This window comes from Mandrillus leucophaeus, unplaced genomic scaffold (assembly GCF_000951045.1).
Source record: "Mandrillus leucophaeus isolate KB7577 unplaced genomic scaffold, Mleu.le_1.0 Scaffold22, whole genome shotgun sequence".
Classification (NCBI taxonomy): Eukaryota; Metazoa; Chordata; class Mammalia; order Primates; family Cercopithecidae; genus Mandrillus; species Mandrillus leucophaeus.
Window position 1 is genome coordinate 4,156,541 of NW_012102254.1, and position 20,881 is coordinate 4,177,421.

Here is a 20,881-nt window from a genome sequence, read left to right on the forward strand (position 1 = left end):
GCCTTACCAGATAGTTGTCACAAAATGTAAATATTATTTATTGATTTTCAATTTTAGAGTCAAACTGCAGCCAAAAGAAAAGTGAGATGTGATTACACATCAGAATGTGTATAGTATTGACCTTAACAAAGTAAAAGTACACAATGTCTGTGATGGTGCTTTGAGATGCATTAAAAAAATGAGATGTCTGATGTGTGGATAGATGTGTGAATAGATGGGTGGATGGATAGGTGGATAGATGGGTGGACAGATGGTTGGATGGATGGTTGGATAAATGGTTGGATGGATGGGTGGATAGATGAGTAGATAGAAGGGTAGATGGATGGGTAGCTGGATGGGTGGATGGATGGGTGGATAGATGGGTGGATAGAAGGGTAGATGGATGGGTAGATGGATGGGTGGATGGATGGGTGGATAGATGGGTAAATGGATGGGTAGATGGATGGGTGGATGGATGGGTGGATAGATGGGTTGGATGGATGGTTGGATAAATGGGTGGATGGATGGATGGATAGATGGGTAGATAGAAGGGTAGATGGATGGGTAGATGGATGGGTGGATGGATGGGTGGATAGAAGGGTAGATGGATGGGTAGATGGATGGATGGATGGATGGGTGGATGGATGGGTAGAGGCATGGGTGGATAGATGGGTGGATAGATGAGTAGATGGATGGGTGGATGGATGGGTGGATAGATGGGTGGATAGTTGGGCGGATAAGTGTGTGGACAGATGGGCGGATATGTGTTAAAGCAAGTATAGTAAAACGTTAAACATGGAATCTAGAGGATTGTACATGGGTGTTCACTATAAATTTTTTTCTACTTTTGTGAATATTTAAGAATTTTCATAATAAAATGTTTAAAAAGTAAAATGGTAAAAATTTAGAAGTGTGAAGGTTGGGAAACTGGAAAGAAGGGGAGAAATGCCACCACTTGATTGAATGACATGAAAGTATTTGTCCTAAGGTAAAAGGCATTTTAAATAGATTAAGGAAAAACAGTGATAGACCAATGAAAAAATATTGCTTCTGGGATCTGAAGAGTAATTAAGGGGAGGGTGAGAGACTGTTGCTTCACAAAGAAGCACAATTACACTCTGCAGGTTTAAAAATATGTACAGTGATTACTTTGATTAAAAATTTTAAGAATGATAAAATGTAGGTATATTTCTTATTTTTGAATAGGGAAGGAAGATAAACATTAACTCAATGAAAAAATTGTAAAGGAAAAGTTGAATGGTTCTATCTACATTAAACATTACAACTTTTAAACTCTCTCTATGTTCAGACATTAAACAAAATTAACAGGAAAATGAAGTGGGAAATATATATATACACACACACTAAAATACAACACTCGTGGCTCATATCTTCCATATATACAGCCCTCGTCTATAATCCAATGAGAACACGCTAACACCTCAAGACAGCAGGGCCTGCAATTGCAACCAAAAACTATTTAAGAGATTTACTGCTTTGAATTGAAATAATTATAACATTTTTCACATCAATACATCTTTGAAAATTGTGAAGACAGAAGATCAAATGCCATTTGCGTTTCACCCCTTTAGCTTGTGCGTGTGTGTGTGCCTTTTACTTTTTTAGCAGCATTTCATGTTTTATTTATTTTTACTCTTATTTTTTCAGAGATGGGGTATTATTCCATTGCCCAGGCTAGAGTGCAGTAGTGTCGTCATAGCTCACTGGAGCCTTGACTTCCTGGGACCAAGCGATCCTCTTGTCTCAGCCTGCCGAGTAGCTGGGATTACAGGCATGTGCCACCACACTCAGCTAATCTTTTGTATTTCTTGTAGAGTTGGAGTCTCTCTATGTTGCCCAGGCTGGTCTCCAACTCCTGGCCTCAAGCATATCCTCCTGCCTTGGCCTCCTAAAATGCTGGGATTATAGGCATGAGTCTCTGTTCCTGTCCTGTCTTTTATTTATTTATTTATTTATTTATTTATTTATTTAATTATTTTTGAGATTGAGTCTCTCTCTGTTGCCCAGGCTAGAGTGCCATGGCGTGATTTCAGCTCACTTCAACCTCTGCCTCCCAGGTTCAAGCGATTTTCCTGCCTCAGCCTCCTGAGTAGCTGGGATTATAGGCACATGCCACCACATCCAGCTAATGTTTGTATTTTTAGTAGAGACGGGATTTCACCATGTTGTTTAGGCTGGTCTCGAACTCTTGACCTCAGGTGATCCACCCGCCTCAGCCTTCCAAAGTGCTAGGATTATAGGAGTGAGCCACTGCGCCGAGTCATGTCCTATCTTTTAAATACCCATTTTGTGGGGATTTTCCTTGAGTCCTTTGTAATTTGGACACATCATTTTAAAGATGGATGTCCCTTACTGGGAGTAACATCAAACATTGCAGGACGACATGCAGCTGTGAGGATCTGCCTGAGAGAGGAGGTGTTAGTGTCCACTCCATGGCCTCCTGTCCTCTCTGCCTGTGACTAGGGAGCTCTCATTTCCCCATCAGGCCTCTGAACAGTCTGTACTTTAAAACTGGCTCTATATTACTGTTGGATTATTCCACACTGGAATTGCACTGGTGATGCTAATATCATGGGGTCAATGGTGACTTTTAAAGATAAGCCGGAACTTGGGATAACAGAGGTTATTTTGTGTGAGGAATTTTGCAATTTAAAATGCACAGGTGACAATGTGATACTTTCCATGCTTTCTCGAATAGATTTGTAAGCCTTATGGACAACCCTATTGATAATGCCCGATGTGAAGATGGCGATGAAATAATGGAAAGTGAACGGGATCGCCAACATTTTGATAAAGAAGTTATGAAAGCCTATATTGAAGACCTTAAAGAAAGAGGTGGGTTACTCATATTTAAAATTATTTAAAATGAGTGTACAGACTTCCACTTGTGTAATACATTTGTTAATAGAAGTCAAATTGACAAAAAGTTTATGGGTTGAGGGGCACGTTACTTTGTAAATTATTTTTCCATTTACTCTCCAACACATTCCAAATGATACATTTCCTTAAAATATCAAATTGTCCTAGTCCATTTGAATGCTTGATGAATCATCCACTGTTTGACAGAGAAGCTGGGAAATGTGCGCTTAAAATGTGAGGGTTGCATTACTAACCACACGTGAGTTTTTAACTAAACGATATTGACAAAATAGTATCCTAAGTTACATGAAAAATAAGATGACGTTTCAAAATCCATTTAAATTCAACTTTTGAAAAAGTTACCTCATATAAATCAAGAACACTTACATAAAAATCACAAAAGGGAAGTGCAGGATGGCCAATTTGCGCATAGATGCATTTAGTTTTGGTTTCCATAGGGTAGTGAGAATACAGAGGGGCGAGGCGGGTCAAGTACCTGAGGAAAGGGTGGGAAGGTTTTTTCCCAGCGCCAGATTCCAGTGGCTGTTTCCAAAGGAGTGGAGAGATCCTAATGATGTTCTGGAAGCCTTAATCCCTTCCTTCCATCACAAGACGGCCTCCCCAGGAAAAAGGCATACGTCAGTCTTTGGTCTTCTAATCACTGCCGCCTTTTTGGGTGTGCATACCTGAGAGTTATTCCTTAATTTTTCAGTTCTTTGATGAGCTAGGTGCAGACCTGGCAGGAAGAGAGATGTCCCGCATGTGGATTTAGGGAGGAAGCAGCACTGGCCCTGGGCCTCTGATGATGAGCATCTGTGGGCAGGCTCCCTCAGCCACCCTCAGAAAATGGCACGCGTGGGCATGCCCCTCCCTCATCAGTAGATGTCTGAAGACGATTAGTCACATTTAGATAGCCAGAAATGATGAAAAGTGTAGATTATTGGGCAAATTAAAAATTGTTTCGGCTAAACTAAAATTTCTATATGGTTACTTTTAATCTGTTTGGATATCCCTAATTTTGAATGCTGAACTAATATGAAATAAAGTAGAAATTTATTGTAAATGTGAAACTGAAATAACAGAACCATTTATTTGTCAAAATTTACCTTTGTGTTGTATGGTTTTCCTCTTGTGAGAACCTTTAGTCTTCCATTTTACTCATTTATTTATTCATAATTATATTGTAGTGCTATTACGTAAAACTACAAGAAAGAAAGAAAATAGGTGTTAAGTTTTAGATCTATGTGGCCAGTAATAATAATTTGCTTTTAAAATTAATCAATTTAAATAAAATAAATATATTTATCTATTATAAAATAGTATCATTTAATAAATATATTATTATTAATTTTATTGATATCTTATTAGCTATTATTATTTAAATAGATTAATTTATTTTAAAATAATTTGCTTTTAAAAATTAACTTTAGGATGATAGATTTTTAATTTGTTTACTTATTTCTAAATAATAATAATTTTATCGTGTATGTATTCATATATATTAGATTGAACACATAATATTTCTAATATTAAGCTGGTTTTGTCCTACAGAAATGCCACTTTTTGATGGTTCAACCTAGATGTGGTCAGGCATATGCTCTGAATTTTAAAAAATTTGCTTGTTTTCTTTTCTTTATCATGGTGTCTTCCCTGTTTTCCTTCTTTCCCCATTAGACCAATGTCTGAGTGAAAAAATAGTAGATTTAATCTGTCCATAAGGGCCTACAATCTTGTGTGATTCCAGAAGAATGAGAATGTGAACCCCTCACTGGTCCTCAAGCTTTAGTAAACATAGGAATGAGAGTTTTTACTCATCAGGCTTGGGGCAGGGCCTGACAAAGTACACTTCTGACCAGCTCCCTGGTGATGTTGATGTCTTGTGTCTGAGAAGTACACTCTGAGAGCCATTGATATAGACCATCCTTTGACAAAATTTGGCTGTGAAGGGAGACAGAAGAGGGGTCAGCAACTAGTGGGCAGGGCAAGGCTGAGAGAAGGTTTACTTTGAAAGATGGTGTATGGTTTAGGAACAGCCCAAACTTCTCTTACAAACGGTACCCTCTGCCACCTACTACTATCCACAGTCCCAAGTTCGTGACCATCTATTTCTATTTTGTCAACTGTTAATACTATAGGGTCATACAGCTTCCAAGATCTTGATGTAGCTATAAGTTGGCTGGAAAGATTGCAAAAGAATGAGAGTTAACGATTCTTAGATCTAAACATTTCTAAAGTTTGACTGCACATTTGTGATGGCTGACTTAATGGTGACAGATGCATTATTTATCACCTATACAGTATCTCTATACTTAAAACATGAAGTGACAATAATGGGTGTATTGACATAGGCCATAGCATGTAGTTAGATTTCATAATAAAATGGTGAATGACTGAGCCTATTTTTTTTCTTTCTGTTACAGAATCTGTTCCCAGCTATACCACCAAAGTGTCTTTTAGCCTTCAACTTTGATATCTATCAGAAGACTGCAAATCTCACTATTCTCTGGAGCTATATATAAATCTTTGTTATGATCATGTCATATAGGAAGAATGGCTTGTGCTTAAGGACAAAGCCTAGAAACCACTGTCATAGTTGCTAAGAAAAATGGTTTTCAAATGTCAAATACATGAATATCTCCCTCCATGGATTGGTGAATTGAAAAATTGGTTTATCTATTGATATTTCCAGGTTCATTTGCATACACTTGTTTCCAAATAATGCACATTTAATATGTTTTAAAATGTCTTATTTTTAAGAATTATAACTAAAAGACCAAATATGGAAATTAAGTGCATTGTTAAAAGATAAAGGGAACGAGCGTGGTGGCTCACACCTGTAATCCCAGCACTTTGGGAGGCCGAAGTGGGTGGATCACCTGAGGTCAGGAGTTCGAGACTAGTTTGGCCAACATGACAAAACCCCATCTCTACTAAAAATACAAAAAATTAGCTGGGCGTGGTGGCAGGCACCTGTAATCCTAGCTACTCAGCAGGCTGAGGCAGGAGAATCACTTGAACCTGGGAGGCAGAGGTTGCAGTGAGCCGAGATCGTGCCACTGCACTCCAGCCTGGGTGACAGAGCCAGACTCTGTCTCAAAACAAACAAACAAAAAAGGATTGTGAAAAGAGCATTTATATTGGACTAATCAAATGAGAGTACTTTGTTATTTTGAAAGTTTCATTATTTCTTTTACTGAGAATAATCTTCCTTGAGTTTATATAAACTGCTATTTCCATATGTTTTAAGTTATATTTTGGCAAGTGTAGGCTCCCAGGAGAGACTTGTAGGTACAATCTAGGCCTTGAAGGTGGAAAGAAAGGCTGGAATATCTGCCCATGCATTGGGCACGAGATGCTCAGATGGTGCGTGGGTAGCTCTAGCTGAGGAAGTGTGGGCCTGGCTGTTGATGGGAAGTCTTCAGTGGCCTTCATGGATGGCCATCCTGCCCTGAGTGGCCACCTTGGGGGTCCTGGGACACACCTTGGTAAAGAGCAAAGGCAATGCCCTCGAGGTCCCTTCCTCCAAGATGGCCATGTAGGGTAACGGCGATGACCCGTCCGCACTGATAAGGAGTTCCTAGCAAGGCTTCCTTGTGGGTACCACAGGACAACTCTGCCCATAGCAAAGATGCTTCAGTCCAGAGGGAGCCCATGGGCTGTTTGAATTTCGGAGAGGTGGGATTCATTACAGGACTTTGGGCTTTTATGTCACATCACATGATTTGGAGAAATTATACACAATCTCTTATTTTTATACCACTGTCCTGGGCTAAAATAAACAGGTTGTGGCTGACGGTGTTGAAGATAAATAAGCTTAAACATATAACTTTGACTGGGCACGGTGGCTCACACCTGTAATCCCAGCACTATGGGAGGCCGAGGCAAGCAGGTTGTTTGAGCCCAGGAGTTTGAGAACAGCTTGGGCATCATGGCAAAACCCCATCTCCACAAAAAAATTAGCCAGGTGTGGTGGCACGTGCCTGTGGTCCCAGCTACTCAGGAGGCTGAGGTGGGAAAGTCGCCTGAGCCTGGGAGGTCGAGGCTGCAGTGAGCTGTGATTGTGTCAGTGCCCTCCAGCCTGGGTGACAGAGTGAGACCCTGTCTCAAAAGCAAATCAAACAGCAATAGCAGTGTTATTATTGTTCTAACTAAAAAACCAAGCAGCTTTTGTGACTAAGAAGGAAAATATGTATATAGTGGCATATTTTTATATGAATCGTCTCCTCTGTGGTCCTGCCCAGTACCATCCAGTGGAGCTTTCTACAGTGATGGAAATGTTCTGTATTTGCATTGTCCAAGGTGGTAAACCAGACACACGTGATTCTTGAGCACTTGAACAATGACTGATGTGATTGAAGAACCCATCTTTCAATTCAATTCAATTTAAATAGCCACATTGTTCCATCAGGTCAAACCCAAGGCTGGAGTCACACTAGCCTTGGGTTTGACCTGATGGGGAATTCCCATGACAGAATGCTCCAAACCGTTCCAAGGCGGGGCCAGTTGCAATTCTAAAGGAAGAAGCACGAAATCGCAGGGTGATCAGTCCAAAGCATTTATGAGGGCAGCTTACACACAGCGTGGGCTGCAGCGTCCTTGTGATGGGCAGTGAGACAAGGGATGTTCTACCTGGGCATGTCCCCGGTGAGGGGGTCAGGTGATGGAGTTCACATGAGGATGTAAGGAATTTGGGTGGGGGCTGGGCTGGCTTCCACATGTTTAGCAACATGGTTGATCTTTCAGTGTTTCCAGCAACAACCTAAACACCTTTATTAGTGCCTAGGAATGTTCAAGGCCCAGGCTGGGGTTCAGACCTGCAGAGGAAAACATCAGCTGGCTGGGTCAAGGCACTGTGTGTTTCTTGGTCAGGACAGAGACAAAAATGGGGAAAACTAGGGGACCCCACACACATGTAGCTACCATACTCCAGAACAGGTATAGCCAGTTTTTTGTTTTTTGGAAGTTAATCTGGGGTAGAAATGTAGGGTGATTTTTATTTTCTCTGTCTGAAGAACTAACCATTTTTAAAAGGGTTATTATTGACATCCCAATATTTTGTCTTGATGGGCTTACTCATAAGTCCAAACATTTTATTCTCAACAGGTGTAAAACAGGCAGAGCGTTCTAAAACCTCATGGTAGTGCTTCGGTGGAGGACTGCTTCCACTTAGAAACAAACTCTGAGAAGTAGGTTAAGAGATGAAAACAGGGTCAGGCACGGTGACTCACGCCTGTAATCCCAGCACTTTGGGAGGCCGAGATGGGCGAATCACGAGGTCAGGAGTTCGAGACAAGTCTAAACAACATGGTGAAACCCTGTCTCTATTAAAAATACAAAAAATTAGCTGGGTGTGGTGACAGGTACCTGTAATCCCAGCTACTCGGGAGGCTGAGGCAAGAGAATCGCTTGAACCCAGGAGGTAGAGGTTGCAGTGAGCCAAGATCCTACCATGGCACTCCAGCCTGGGCAACAGAGTGAGACTCCATCTCAAAAAAAAAAAAAAAAAAGAGAGATGAAAACAGTAGGAAAATGAGAAATCACCTTTATTGAATCTTAAACAGTTACATTTTCTTTCTTTTTAACACTAAAAATACAATTCAAATTTATTAGCTGTACTACTTGAATGATTTTTATCTCATGCTAAGGTATATGTTACATATAGGCAAGTGGAAAATATATCTGAAGAGGGGCTTTCACACAAATAGACTCTTCATAATTTATGTAAATTTTATTTTAATAAAACCAGCTTTTGTGTAAAAACCTTGTTTCACTGTCACATATGAAAAAAATACTGCATTGAGATATAATTATTTAATGTTATGTAATAACCCAAAACAAATATATTACTTCACTATGTTTGTAGAGATACTATTTAATTTATTCATATAAACGTGCAGAAAGATTCCAAAGGAGAATATGTATCTTAGTGGAAATATAGAGATTTGAAAATTTGACATGATGCAAGTAGACTGATACATAATTTGGAAAGGTTATTTACATGGCAGAATACACGTATGAATATTAAAGTAATATGAGTGAAAGAATAAAATATTGTTAAAAGAAAAACGTCCTGGTTCTAAAAGCTTTTTATTAAACCTATTTTTTATATGTTGGAAGTGTAAGGGGGAAAAGATTTTTTTTCCTCATCTGTTGCTAGGTTCATGGCTGAGACTCCTACAACAAAAGATGGATTAAGAAGTGAAAATAACATACGAATATATTTAACATAAGTTTTATGTGATATGGGAGCCTTCAGAAATGAAGACTCAAAGAAACAGGTAAATTTGTGTGTGTGTTTTTTTTTTGGGACAGAGTCTCGCTCTGTTACCCAGGCTGGAGTGCAGTGGTATAATCTCAGCTCACTGTAACCTCCACCTCTCGGCTGAAGAGATTCTTCCACCTCTGCCTCCCCGAGTAGCTGGGATTACAGGTGTGTGCCGCCACGCCTGGCTAAGTTTTGTATTTTTGGTAGAGATGGGGTTTCGCCATATTGGCCAGGCTGGTCTTGAACTCCTGACCTCAAGTGATCCTCCCGCTTTGGCCTCCCAAATTGCTGGGATTATAGGCGTAAGCCACTGTGCCTGGACAACTAGTGCATTTTTTGATACTAAGTTTGATGATGAAGTGCATAGTTGTGGAAGAACATGATTGGAGGACAACAAGGTGTGATCTAATAGAAATACGCTGGGGGAAATTTACCAAGGCCTGTCAGTTCAGATTCTTCTTGGCGTCCCCGTGTCTTTGAGGATAAGGATGTTCCTATACTTCAGATACAGGCAGGATACCTCCAGAAGGGGGGTCTTATGACCAACTGCACGGAGGAAGGTCAGATAATTCTGTTATGACCTACTTCAGGGGTGAAGGCTGAGAGGAAAGTCAGAGATACCTTCCTGCTTCTGCAGTTTTCTCAAATGCCAAGGCGTCATATTTTGGGATAGAATGTAATGACGCCCATCAGAAATGAAGGGGCAAAGGCACTTAGGTGAAATCCTTGAGTAGTGTATTGTAATTAATAGCAGGACTCACATCTGGTTTCTTGACTGTAGCTTTAATTTTATTTCCACCAGAATCTCTTTTAAATTTCTTGATGGTTCTAGCCACCCTCCCCACCCACATGTTTTCTTGTTTGGGGTGTAATGGATCACAGAGCTAGTAAGCTATAAAGTAGTGAATTAAATCCTTACTACCATGTTCCTCCCAATTTGAGTTATGGAAGAATCCAACAGTCTTTTTTGTACAGAAAGAGACAGAAGTTCATTTTAATTTTAATAACTGGATGTGGTAGGAGATGGTTCCTTCTCACTTTCTCACTTTTCTGTAGAAAGACCCAGCAAGCTTCTCAACTCTCCTTCTGGCTTAGAGATGCCTCCTTCCGAAGGCTTGGCTGGTGTTTATCTGGGTCATTAGAGCAGATATTCACAAAATGGTCAGTTTTTTAAACTTTAAAAGAAAAAGGTTGAGGAAGTGGATATCCAATCCTACTACTTACTGAGGTGTATATTCTAATCGGCTCAGAATGGATTATGTTTTCACCCAAAGACCGTTCTGTATTTGAGCCAAGGCTTAGTGCTTTATCATTGTACTGAGGGTACTAATCCTTTTTAAAACTAGGATTTGGTTTTGATACATAGATGACTTCTGTTTCTTACTCCAGCGTTGACCTTTAATATCGGCACCTGTTTCTGGTTTCTCCTCTTTGGGGCAGCTCCACTTGGGAATCTCATTGACATCTAAAACAAGTGTATTACAGGTGTGTTTATTTTCTTCCTCCATTTTCCAAAGTTACAGGAACAATATTTTATTGGTCTTACAAATGTGTAATTCTATATAATTTTCTTTTTCAAAAATTACCTATTTAAAAAAATCCACGGATCTTACTCATTTCTCTTTTCTTTAAAATATTTACTTGATTCTAATTTTTCCTGATAATAAGGAGGACATTTTTTTCTAGTATCTCATCTTGCAGCTTCTCCCACACCACTTGTCAGTGGCAAGATCTGTCATCAAAGTCAGTTTAGACCACATAATAGCATTTCTTAGGATTTTGAAGGACTTTCCAATTCTTTCTTGAGATTAAAGTTCTTGGCTCTAGTCTTCAGTGAGCTCACAAATAATCTAACTTCCATGTCTTTTATTGTCCTAATTATCCAAGTTTAAAAAATTATTGCCTAGTTTGTTTTCCTTATTTAATCGGTGCTATGATATATAAATATTGTTTGTGATATTGCCTTGAAAGTGTGAATGTGCATCATAAAATAGCATTTTCTAGAAATGCAAATCAAAATGACTACAAGATATCACTTCAAACCTGTATGTATGGCTATGATAAAAGAAAACAAAAACAGAACATAACAAGTGTTTGTGAGGATGTAGAGAAATTGAAACCCTTGCACACTGTTGGTGGGATTGCAAAATGGTGTTATCACTGTGGAAAACCATGATAGTTCCTCAAAAAATTAAAAATAGAACTACCATATGATCCAGAAATCTCACTTCTGGGTTTATACCCAAAAGGATTGAAAGAAGGGTCTCACTTAAAGTAAAATAAAAAAAAAGAAGGACGCCAGTGAGGGATATTTGCACACTCATGTTCATAGCAGCACAGTTCACAACAGCCAAGAAGTGGAAGCAACACAGATGTTTATCAATGGATCAAATGATGAATGGATAAACAACATGTGGAGTATTATTCAGCCTTAAGAAGGAGGGAAATTCTGACACATACTACAACATGGATGAACCTGGAGGATGTTAAGTTAAATGAAATAAGCCAGTCACAAAAAGACAAATGCTGTGTGATTTCACTTATTTGCAGTATCTAATGCAGTGAAATTTGTAGAAACAGAAAAGTAGAATGGTGATTGCCAGGGGCTTGGAGGAGAGGAAATAGGGAGTTGTTTGTTAATGGGTATGGAGTTTTAGTTCTGCAAGATTAAAAAGTTCTGGGGAGCTGTTTCACAACAGTGTGAATCTACTTACATGACTGAACTGTGAACCTAAATACGGTTCACGATTTTGAGGTTTTTTTTTTTTTTTTTAGCACAATTCAAAAAAATTGCGTTTTCTTACTTTTGTGAAATCAGATGTCAAGCCTGAGTTACAAGCACATTCTGTGTGCACCAAAGCTCTCTGAAACCTTGTGTTAAGTTTCAACTCTCCAGTGAGCCAAGTGAGAATACTTTAGGGCTAATTTCTCATCTTCACCTTTGTCAATTTTACCTTAAAAATCCTCTCATTCTAGAACAAAGGATGGTATGATCATTAGATAACACTGTAATTAAGGTGGCATTACAACTGAGGTAGTTAGAACCTTGCAGAAGCCAAATTTCTTGGGGCTGAAAGAAGACACCTGGCAAGCTGCATATTTGGTAATTTAATCTGATAAATTAAAATAACACTCCTTCACAGAGGATTATGTTAAACTTCTAAAGTTCTCACTTCTATCTCTGAAGTGTCTAGTAACTGGATACTTCTTATTTGTTCAAGTGCAACTTGCTGGACCAAAGGTCCTCAATCCAGCTTGCTGTCCTTCCCATCTGGGTTTTGGGGGTGGGTTTGGGAGGGTCCCCCTTTGATTCCCTGACCTGTGCCACTATTTCCAACATTCCTACTGAATAAGAAATTAGAAAAGGGCAGTCAGAAGGTTAGATTATGACTTAGGATGGGGCCGGGAGTCCCTTTGCTTCGCAGGCAGGGAAACTTAAGAGGTATGAATTCCCTATTGCTGCTGTAACAGAACCACAAATTCAATGGTTTGAAATAACACAAATGTATTCTCGTACAATTCTGTAGGTCAGAAGTTCAACACAGTTCTTACTGTGCTAAAATCAAGGCAGGGCTGCATTCCTTTTTAGAGGCTTTTCGAGAAAATCTGTTTCCTTGCCCATCCTGGCCTCTGGAGGCAACCTCCATTCTTTTGGGCTCCTGACCTCCTTCCTTCATCTTCAAAACCAGCAACATTGCGTCTCTCCAACTCTTCTGAAGTCACATCTCTCTGACAAAAGCCAGGAAAGATTCTCCACTGTAAGAACTCATGTGATATATTGAGCCTAGCTGGATGATCGAGGACACTCTCCCCATCTCTAGGTCCTCCTCCTTAATCACATTTGTAAAGTCCCCTGTGCTGCATAAGGTCACCTGTTCACAGGTTCTGGGGATTAGGACATGGGCATCATTGAACCACATCACAGAGGAATTCACTCATTTTTTCCATGTACTTATAAGGTTTTAAATTTCCATTTAAGTCTCTAATTCATTTGAAATTTATCACGGCATATGGCTTGAGGAATGGTTCTAATTTTATCTTTTACCATAGGGCTGTCTAGTCATCCTAAAAACACTTGCTAAAAAGTCTGTCTACCCTTTCTGCAAAGATTTGAGATGATGCCTTCGTTGTATGTTAAATTTGCATATGAGTCTGTTTATCTGTTTATGGACTTTACATTTTGTTTTAATGGCGTGAATGCCCATTCTTGGTTTTAAAATACTCAATGAAATAGGAATTGATGAGTATTCTCAAAGCCAACATTGTACCTAATGAGGAAAATTTGGAGACATCTCTAAAATCCCTATTACTACTACGCAATTAGAGAAGAGGAAGAAAACAGAGATATCAAAGTTAAAAAGGAGGTAAAACCCACAGTTTGCAGATGATGTGATTGCCTACCTGGGAAACCCAAGAGAATCAACTGAAACATTACTACAAAAAATAATAGAAGTCAGGAGGGTAGTGGCATATAAAATAATACATGGAAGCCAAAGGCCTTTATACATAGCAATAACAGCTAGAAGATATAATGAGAGAGAAACCAATTTGTAACATAAAATCTTCCTAATAACATATATATAAAACCTATCTATGAAAGACTTTAAAACACATATGAAGGACACAAAAGAGATTTACAAAGGGAATGATGTACCATGTTCTTGGATAGGAAGATTTAGCATGATAAAGATTCCAATTTTTTCTAAATTAATCTATACATTTAATGGGATCACAGTAAAACATCCACAGGTTTTCTTGTCTGTCTTTAAATGTCTTTTTTTGTCAGGTTGATTCTAAAATACATGTGGGAAAATAAACCAGCAAAATAACCCGGGAAACCCCGAAAAGAAGATTGAAAATTGTGAAAGCACTATCCAGTTCTTTATCTCTTAGTAAGTTTGAGGAGATGAAACACAAGCTCAGGACTTAGTGAGACTTAGGCTGGGACGGGAAGTCTAGGAAGGTGTGAATGGTTAATTTTAGGTGTCTACTTGACTGGACTAAGAGATACCCAGATATTATAGCTGGTGAAATGTCATTTCTGGGTGTGTCTGTGAGGGTGTTTCCCAAAGAGGTTTACATTTGAATCAGTAGACTGAGGAAAGTAGGTTGCCCTCCCCAGTGTGGGTGGGCAGACAGAATAAAACGGTGGAGGAAGGGTGAATCCACCCTTCTGGAGCTGGGACATCCATCTTCTCCTGCCCTCCTGCTCTCAAATGACAGAGCTCTCAGGCTTTTGAACTCTGGGACTTACACGTGTGCCCTCACACCTCCAGTTCTCAGGCCTTCAGACTCAGACTGAATTACACCCTTGGGTTTCTGGTTCTCCAGCTTGCAGACTGTGGGACTTTTTGGCCTCTTTAATCACATGAACCCATTTCACAGTAAATCCCTGTCACAGGTGAGTGGCGACTATCTGGGCTGGTGGTGAAGGGGTAAAAGAATTTACCAAGACAGTTGTAGGTACAGAAAGGCAGATTTATTATAGAAAGCATGAAAATACATTGCAAGAAGGCAACCGGCAGGATCAGCAGAAGAGGAGCCGACTGCAAGGAAACAAAGGATTGCTGGAGATTTTATAGAATGGAACTTGGGCTGGTTGATAATGCCAAGGCAACAGGGAGCTTAACCTGCATTCTTCTGTCAGCCAGAGTGTTTGATAAATTGAGGCATTTGATGGTATGCAGGAAATTTTTGAGTTGTGTATGTCATCAGGACATATGGCCATATGTCCTGCACAGATAAATCTTGTAACTAAAGGAGATAGGAATGACTTACGGATAAAAGACTAATCTTAAAGGCAGACCTATAGCTCATTTACTTTATCTCTTTGTTTTCCCCTGGTCCCACCAGCCTGACTCCTTTTCCGTAATTAGGACTCCACATTCCCCTCATAAATCTATATACAGATGGCCCCTGACTTAGAATGGTTCAATTTATTATTATTTTTTACTTTACAATGATGCAAAAGTGACATATATTTAGTAGAAACCATACTTTAAAATGGGAAGTTTGATCTTTTCCCAGCCTAGCCATAGGCAGTAAGATACTCTTCCCTATTGCTGTTCTGAACATGTTAAGGTGGGCTAGGCCAGGCTAAGCTAAGCCTAGATGCTTGGTGGGTGGGGTTGTTATTAAATGCATTTTTGACTTATGATATTTCTACTTATGGTGGGTCTATCAGGACATAACCCCATCATAAGTTGAGGAGCATCTGTATATCCCAGTGGTTCTATTTCTGTGGAGAACCCTGATTACACAGAAGGCTACTCTCAACCACATATGACATGAATTTGGGAAGTGACGTCTGAGCCTGTAGGAACGGGGAAAATCTTATAACTAAAGGAGGTAGGGGTGACTTAGGGATAAAAGACTAATCTTTAGGGGAAAATTCCTTGGGGGAATTCCTTGAGGAATAATGACCAAGTTATTTTTAAGAAAAGATCATTTCCTACGTTAAACTTGAACTGTTTCTAACCCCGTGTTACTATTAGCGTACTTTGTTACTTCCATGAGTTCAAGAAAATAAGAAAACCAAACCCACTAACCAGTGTTTGAAGTCACCCAAGCAGGTGTGGTCTTCCCTAGTCACCATGTTCTCTTTGTGTTTATCAGCAAATATTAGTTGCCTTCCCCAGAACTTCACTACCAAGAGGCAAAGACTGAATTCTGCAAGGGAGTAAACTGTCATTGGCAAGCAGGTCGCTTGTCATGCCACCTGGTCTGTGAGCCCTTGGGTTTTCAGGTGGCCCAGACTTGCTCCTGTGTATGCCCCTTCCAGGTAGACAGGAATGTGCTCTGACGGTGGGAACACTGTGTCGGACTATGGTGTCCTCTGTTTAGTGGGGAACACAGAGCCAGGGTTTTAAACCAGGGCACGGTTCTCAAAGTATGGGACCACTGGGCACTTCTGACTCTTCTACTCCATTCATGGGAAAGGGGGAAGATACCAGCACAACCACAGGTGGTGAACATCACTTATTTCACCAATACAAGTAATTTCTGATATGTTTTATGCAAATTAACAATGACCCCTTTGCAGAAATATTTGAAACTTAGCACAGCTGTCTTGAGTGAGGATCCCAATTAGTTGCTAATGAATGCTAATTGACCACCTCTGGGATGGGGGTAACGGGCCACAGGATATAGATGGCACAGATACACACACACACACCCCCTAGTATCTATACTGAAGTGTTTAGAAGCAAATCACAATGAATGATCCCCAAATGACACAGGATCCGAGAAACTGAAGAAAGAGGCAGACAAATCCAGTTTGTCGGTATTGGGTGATTTTTTAGGGGGGGATTTACAGAAACTGTAAGAGACAGTGTACAGAAAAGACCATATAGACAGTGTGGTCTTTTGCGGTTGCAAGACAGGCAGATCTCTGCATTGCAACCCTCCAGACACAGGGCTTATATCTTGGTTAAATATTGTACGTGCTGTAGAAGGAATGTGCAGGGTGCTACGGGCATCTCAGTCCATGATTTCTGCAACAACAAGGGTTGTTTTGGAGGAAACTTACAATAAATATGTGTTCCTACATAAACAGCCAGGAGTTCAAGACCAGCCTGGGTGACAGAGTGAAACCTTGTCTCTACCAAAAAAAAAAAAAAAAAAAAATTAATGTGGCTACTGAAAACATTTAAGTTACCTATGTGGCTGACATGCTCTAACTCTACTAGACAGCACTGCCAAAATGAAGGCGATGTTTATAGAAGAGGAAGGAAATTCTCTCAGTTGGCTGGCTTTGTGTCCACCTCTACTCCCATATTAGAAGACAGTAGCCTTGACTGTATGTGAGAAATTTGACAACTCTGTTGAGATTTTGGAATAACAACTGCAAAATTCTTTCTGATTCTGGCCACTGCAGAGCAGCTACGTTTGGACCCTTCCTATCACCAAAAATAGCTATAAAAGCTAGGCAAAAACAAGGAAACAAAGGATGAGATGCACTGGAGAGCAACAAGCATGGATAGGCTGCGAGGAGCTGGTCCTCTGGAGGAGGGACACACATAGGGCAAGCCTCATGTACCCGAGTTGGCTTGAAGACAGTTTCTGAATTGCAGCCCAGGAAATAAAGCAAAACAAAAAGTGATTATTTCAGTTGAATGAGGAGACAGGAGTCAGAATCTGAGGCTGCCTAGGCACCTGAAATTTAAAGGCAAAAATCCCAGAAAGAAGGGAATTGAAGAGAAGAGGCTCAAAATGCTGCATTCCATTTTTCTTTCATTGGCTGATTACCAAGATGTGCTGTTCCAAGGGAAAACAAAGCCAGGCTCTGGGAAGCTAAAGGTTTGCATGGAAATTCTGGCAGCCATGCAGTACTGGAAAGCCAGTAATGGGAGGGAATGCCTAGTAGGGAGTGTGTATGGGGGTGGGGGTGGTGTTGGTAAACACCCGTGGCTTCCAGGCGAGAGCACAGAAAACCTCAGCCTCGGATTGGCTTTCTCCCCAGCATAGGCTACACAGCCTATGAGTAAGGGCAAAGGTGAAGTATGCCCCAGCTTCAGGTAGGTCCCAACGGCGTCTAAAACCAAGCCAAATTGCCCAGACTGCTGCTCTCACCCCTCTCCAAGCACAGGGACCCTCCTCCAGTTGGCCTTGGCCCTTGCCCAGCTTGCTCTGCAGCACTGCCTGTCCCTGAGTCAGCACTCTGTATGCTAATTACCACAGTGGTGACGTCTTCTAAGGCAAGGCCCATCTGTGGTCATTTTTTCCTGACTTGTTTATCAAGTTTCAGCCACTCATTCTTCCACATGAATTAAACACACATCTTTTTCTGTTTCAGAAACAGTGTGTCCCTTGCCAAAGAGTCAGCGAGGATCACCCATGAATACACATGAGGAGACAGACTGCAAATGGGTAAAGTGGAAAACATCATTTTCATTTCCAAGCTGTTCATGGCCAAATGGCATGCAGAGAGCCCAGCAGTGCTCAGTCCAGACGTGGCAGGCTCATTCACCAAGCAGCCCTTCTTTCACCTCACACAGCTGTGCAGAGACTCCTCCCTGGGTTAGGAAGCAGGGAAAGGTGAGGGGAACCGGGCCCTGCCTCAGAAATTCTTGCTTCACTAGGAAGCCAGAGAGCATTAGAACTGGGTGGAATAGAACGGGGGCTGTGTAGATGGACAACCAGCACTAGTGGAATGAAACTCTCACCAGGGAGATGAAAGGAGGCACCTCAGGGATACTGGCACTCCAGTAGGGAATTAAAAGATGGACATGGTCTCATGAGTAGCTAGGAAGAGGCAGAGGGAATTTGTGAGCAAAAGCCTAGGAGTGGGAAAGATAAATTAGCCAAGGCATGTTTGCAGGTGTGGTTTGAGGGAACAGGTGGGAGACATGAACTGCCAGAATGACACTCCAGGACAACGTGAGGATGCAATGTGCCCTAGAGGGAGCACCAGGGTGCAAGCAAGGCACAATTCCAGTCGATGGAGGGGGGCAGGTGGGGAGAGGATGGGGATGAGGGTGAATGAAAAGAAGTTGTTGGTTGTAAGTGACTATTACACTAATTTCCATTGCATAAATGGAAGGATTCACATTTCTAGATTTAAAAAAAGGTGTGAGAAGGAGTCTTAAAATTAATGTCATTAATCAGGACACAGCGTGTTCAAAAGACTGCTTTGGTTTCAGAGTCCTGGTGATATGGTTTGAATGTGTCCCCACCCAAATCTCATCTTGAATTATAGTTCTCATAATCCCCACGTGTCATGGGAGGGACCCGGTGGGAGGTAATGGAATCACGGGGGCGGTTTCCCTCATGCTGTTCTTGTGATAGTTAGTGAGTTCTCACGATATCTGATGGTTTTATAAGGGACTTTTCCCTTCTTGTTTGGCACTCATTCTCTCTTCTGCCACTCTGTGAAGAGGTGCCTTCCGCCCTGATTGTGTTCCTGAGGCCTCTCCAGCCGTGCGGAACTGTGAGTCAATTAAATCTCTTTTCTTTATAAATTACCCAGTCTTGGGTATTTGTTCATAGCAGGGTGAGAATGGACTAATACACCTGGTAAGAATCTGTCCACAGACTTCCACATTTGCTCCTTTAGAATAGGAGTCCTCAGTGTTTCTTTTTTTATTATTTTTATTATTTTTGTGATCATCCAGCCCAAAATGTCAGTCCCAATATTTTTGATTGCACAACAAGGTTAAAAAAAATTGAGCATGCACTACAAATGTGTGTATATTTGTTATTCATGCATCCTCTGCATATTTATGATACCATTATCCTAATATATTTGCACACATTGTAAAAACATACCATAAGAGATAGTAAACTTTAAAGAAAAACTAGACAGGATATCTCTCCCTCCTCAGTGGTGCATCCTGCCTCACCCCTCAGTCACAGGTGGCCCCATGGAGACCACTCACTGAGAACCCACGTTTTCAGCCTGACTGGCTCCTTCGTCAGCAGACTCACACTGTGGCAGTCTCCCCTCCTCTCCACCAGTTTTGTTTCTCAGTATTACTTTGCTCGGCTCAAAAGTTACCTAGATGTAAGGGCCTTCTTAAATTCTCCCTTTTGACTATTTCTTTTCTTTCAGCCTCTCTCTCTGTGTTCCTCCCACTGACTCTCAACTTCAGGGAAAAGGGGAAGGTGCAGGGAAGAGAATCTGGACTAGAAGTCCTGGAAGCTTTCAGCCTTGGGCTCTGAGCAGCTGTGGACAATGCTCCAGCCACTGCGGGCATTCCGAGGATGAAGTGCAGCCGTTTATGTGGAAGGGTGCTAGGCACGTGCTATCGTTTGAATATTTGACCCTTTAAACTTCATGATGAAATTAGATCCCCAGTGTTAGAGGTGGGGCCTCATGGGAAATGTTTGGATCATGTGGACGAAACCCTCATGAATGGCTTGGTGCCATCCTTGCTGTAATGGGTGAGTTCTCGCTCTTAGTTCCTGCCAGAGTCAGTTGTTAGAACCCGGCACCTCCCCCCATCTCTCTTGCTTCCTGTCTCCCCATGTGATCCCTGCTTGTGCCAGCACTCCTTCACCTTCTATCATGGGCAGAGACAGCCTGAGGTCCTCACCAGAAGCAGATGCTAGTGCCATGCTACTTGTACACTCTGCAGAACTGTGAATGAAACAAGCCTCTTTTCTTTGTAAATTACCCAGACTCAGCTATTCCTTTATAGCAAAATGAACAGACTTAGACAGTATGCCTGCGCAGAGAAGGGCCCATAAGCCAATGCTGGTCTCTCATCTGCTCGCGCCTGGCAAACGCAATTCCAGGATCGATTTGGAACACCTTCTACTGTCACCCAGGCCTACCCACTCTGGAAACAGATATTTATCAACATAATTACCAGCTTGCATTACCATCTCTTATCTGGCAAAGGCAGGGCAGGCTCCGTACTCTCTTCCCTTGCCCTGGGGGTTGGCTTTGTCATGACCCTCCATACACTCACCTCAGTCTTCCAATCCAGAGGCCACTCTCCTTGGAACAGGGTCAATTCCCAGCCTAGACACTCACTGTCAACTCTTTCCGAATACTGGACTGGGCCCTCGTGTGTTGCTGGGAGGAGACCATCTCGGGCCTTTGTATACTGGGAGATAGTGGGAGCTTGGGGAGGGGGCGTGAGTCTCCTTTTACTTTCCTGCTGACCTGCTGGAGGCCTTAGGTCAAATTTTAATTTGCACAGGAGCAATACCAGTATTCATCCAGTTCAGGTCGTGCCCTAAGCCCACCACTTGGACACCCGTTTCCTCTTTCCTGCAGACACTAGGCAGCAACTGTCACTGGTCAGACAATAT

At 41.3% G+C, this 20,881-nt stretch overlaps 1 protein-coding gene across 1 annotated transcript in view; it reads left to right on the forward strand.

Moving 5' to 3' along the window:
- LRRC2 (leucine rich repeat containing 2) overlaps window positions 1-5,639 on the forward strand; it is a 59,408-nt gene extending 53,769 nt beyond the window's left edge. The window contains exons 7-8 of the mRNA XM_011981149.1: window positions 2,699-2,835; window positions 5,280-5,639. Coding sequence (XP_011836539.1) covers window positions 2,699-2,835; window positions 5,280-5,329 — 187 coding nt within the window. The 3' untranslated portion in view covers window positions 5,330-5,639. The remainder of the gene's footprint in view (window positions 1-2,698; window positions 2,836-5,279) is intronic.
- The last annotated feature ends 15,242 nt before the right edge of the window (window positions 5,640-20,881 follow it).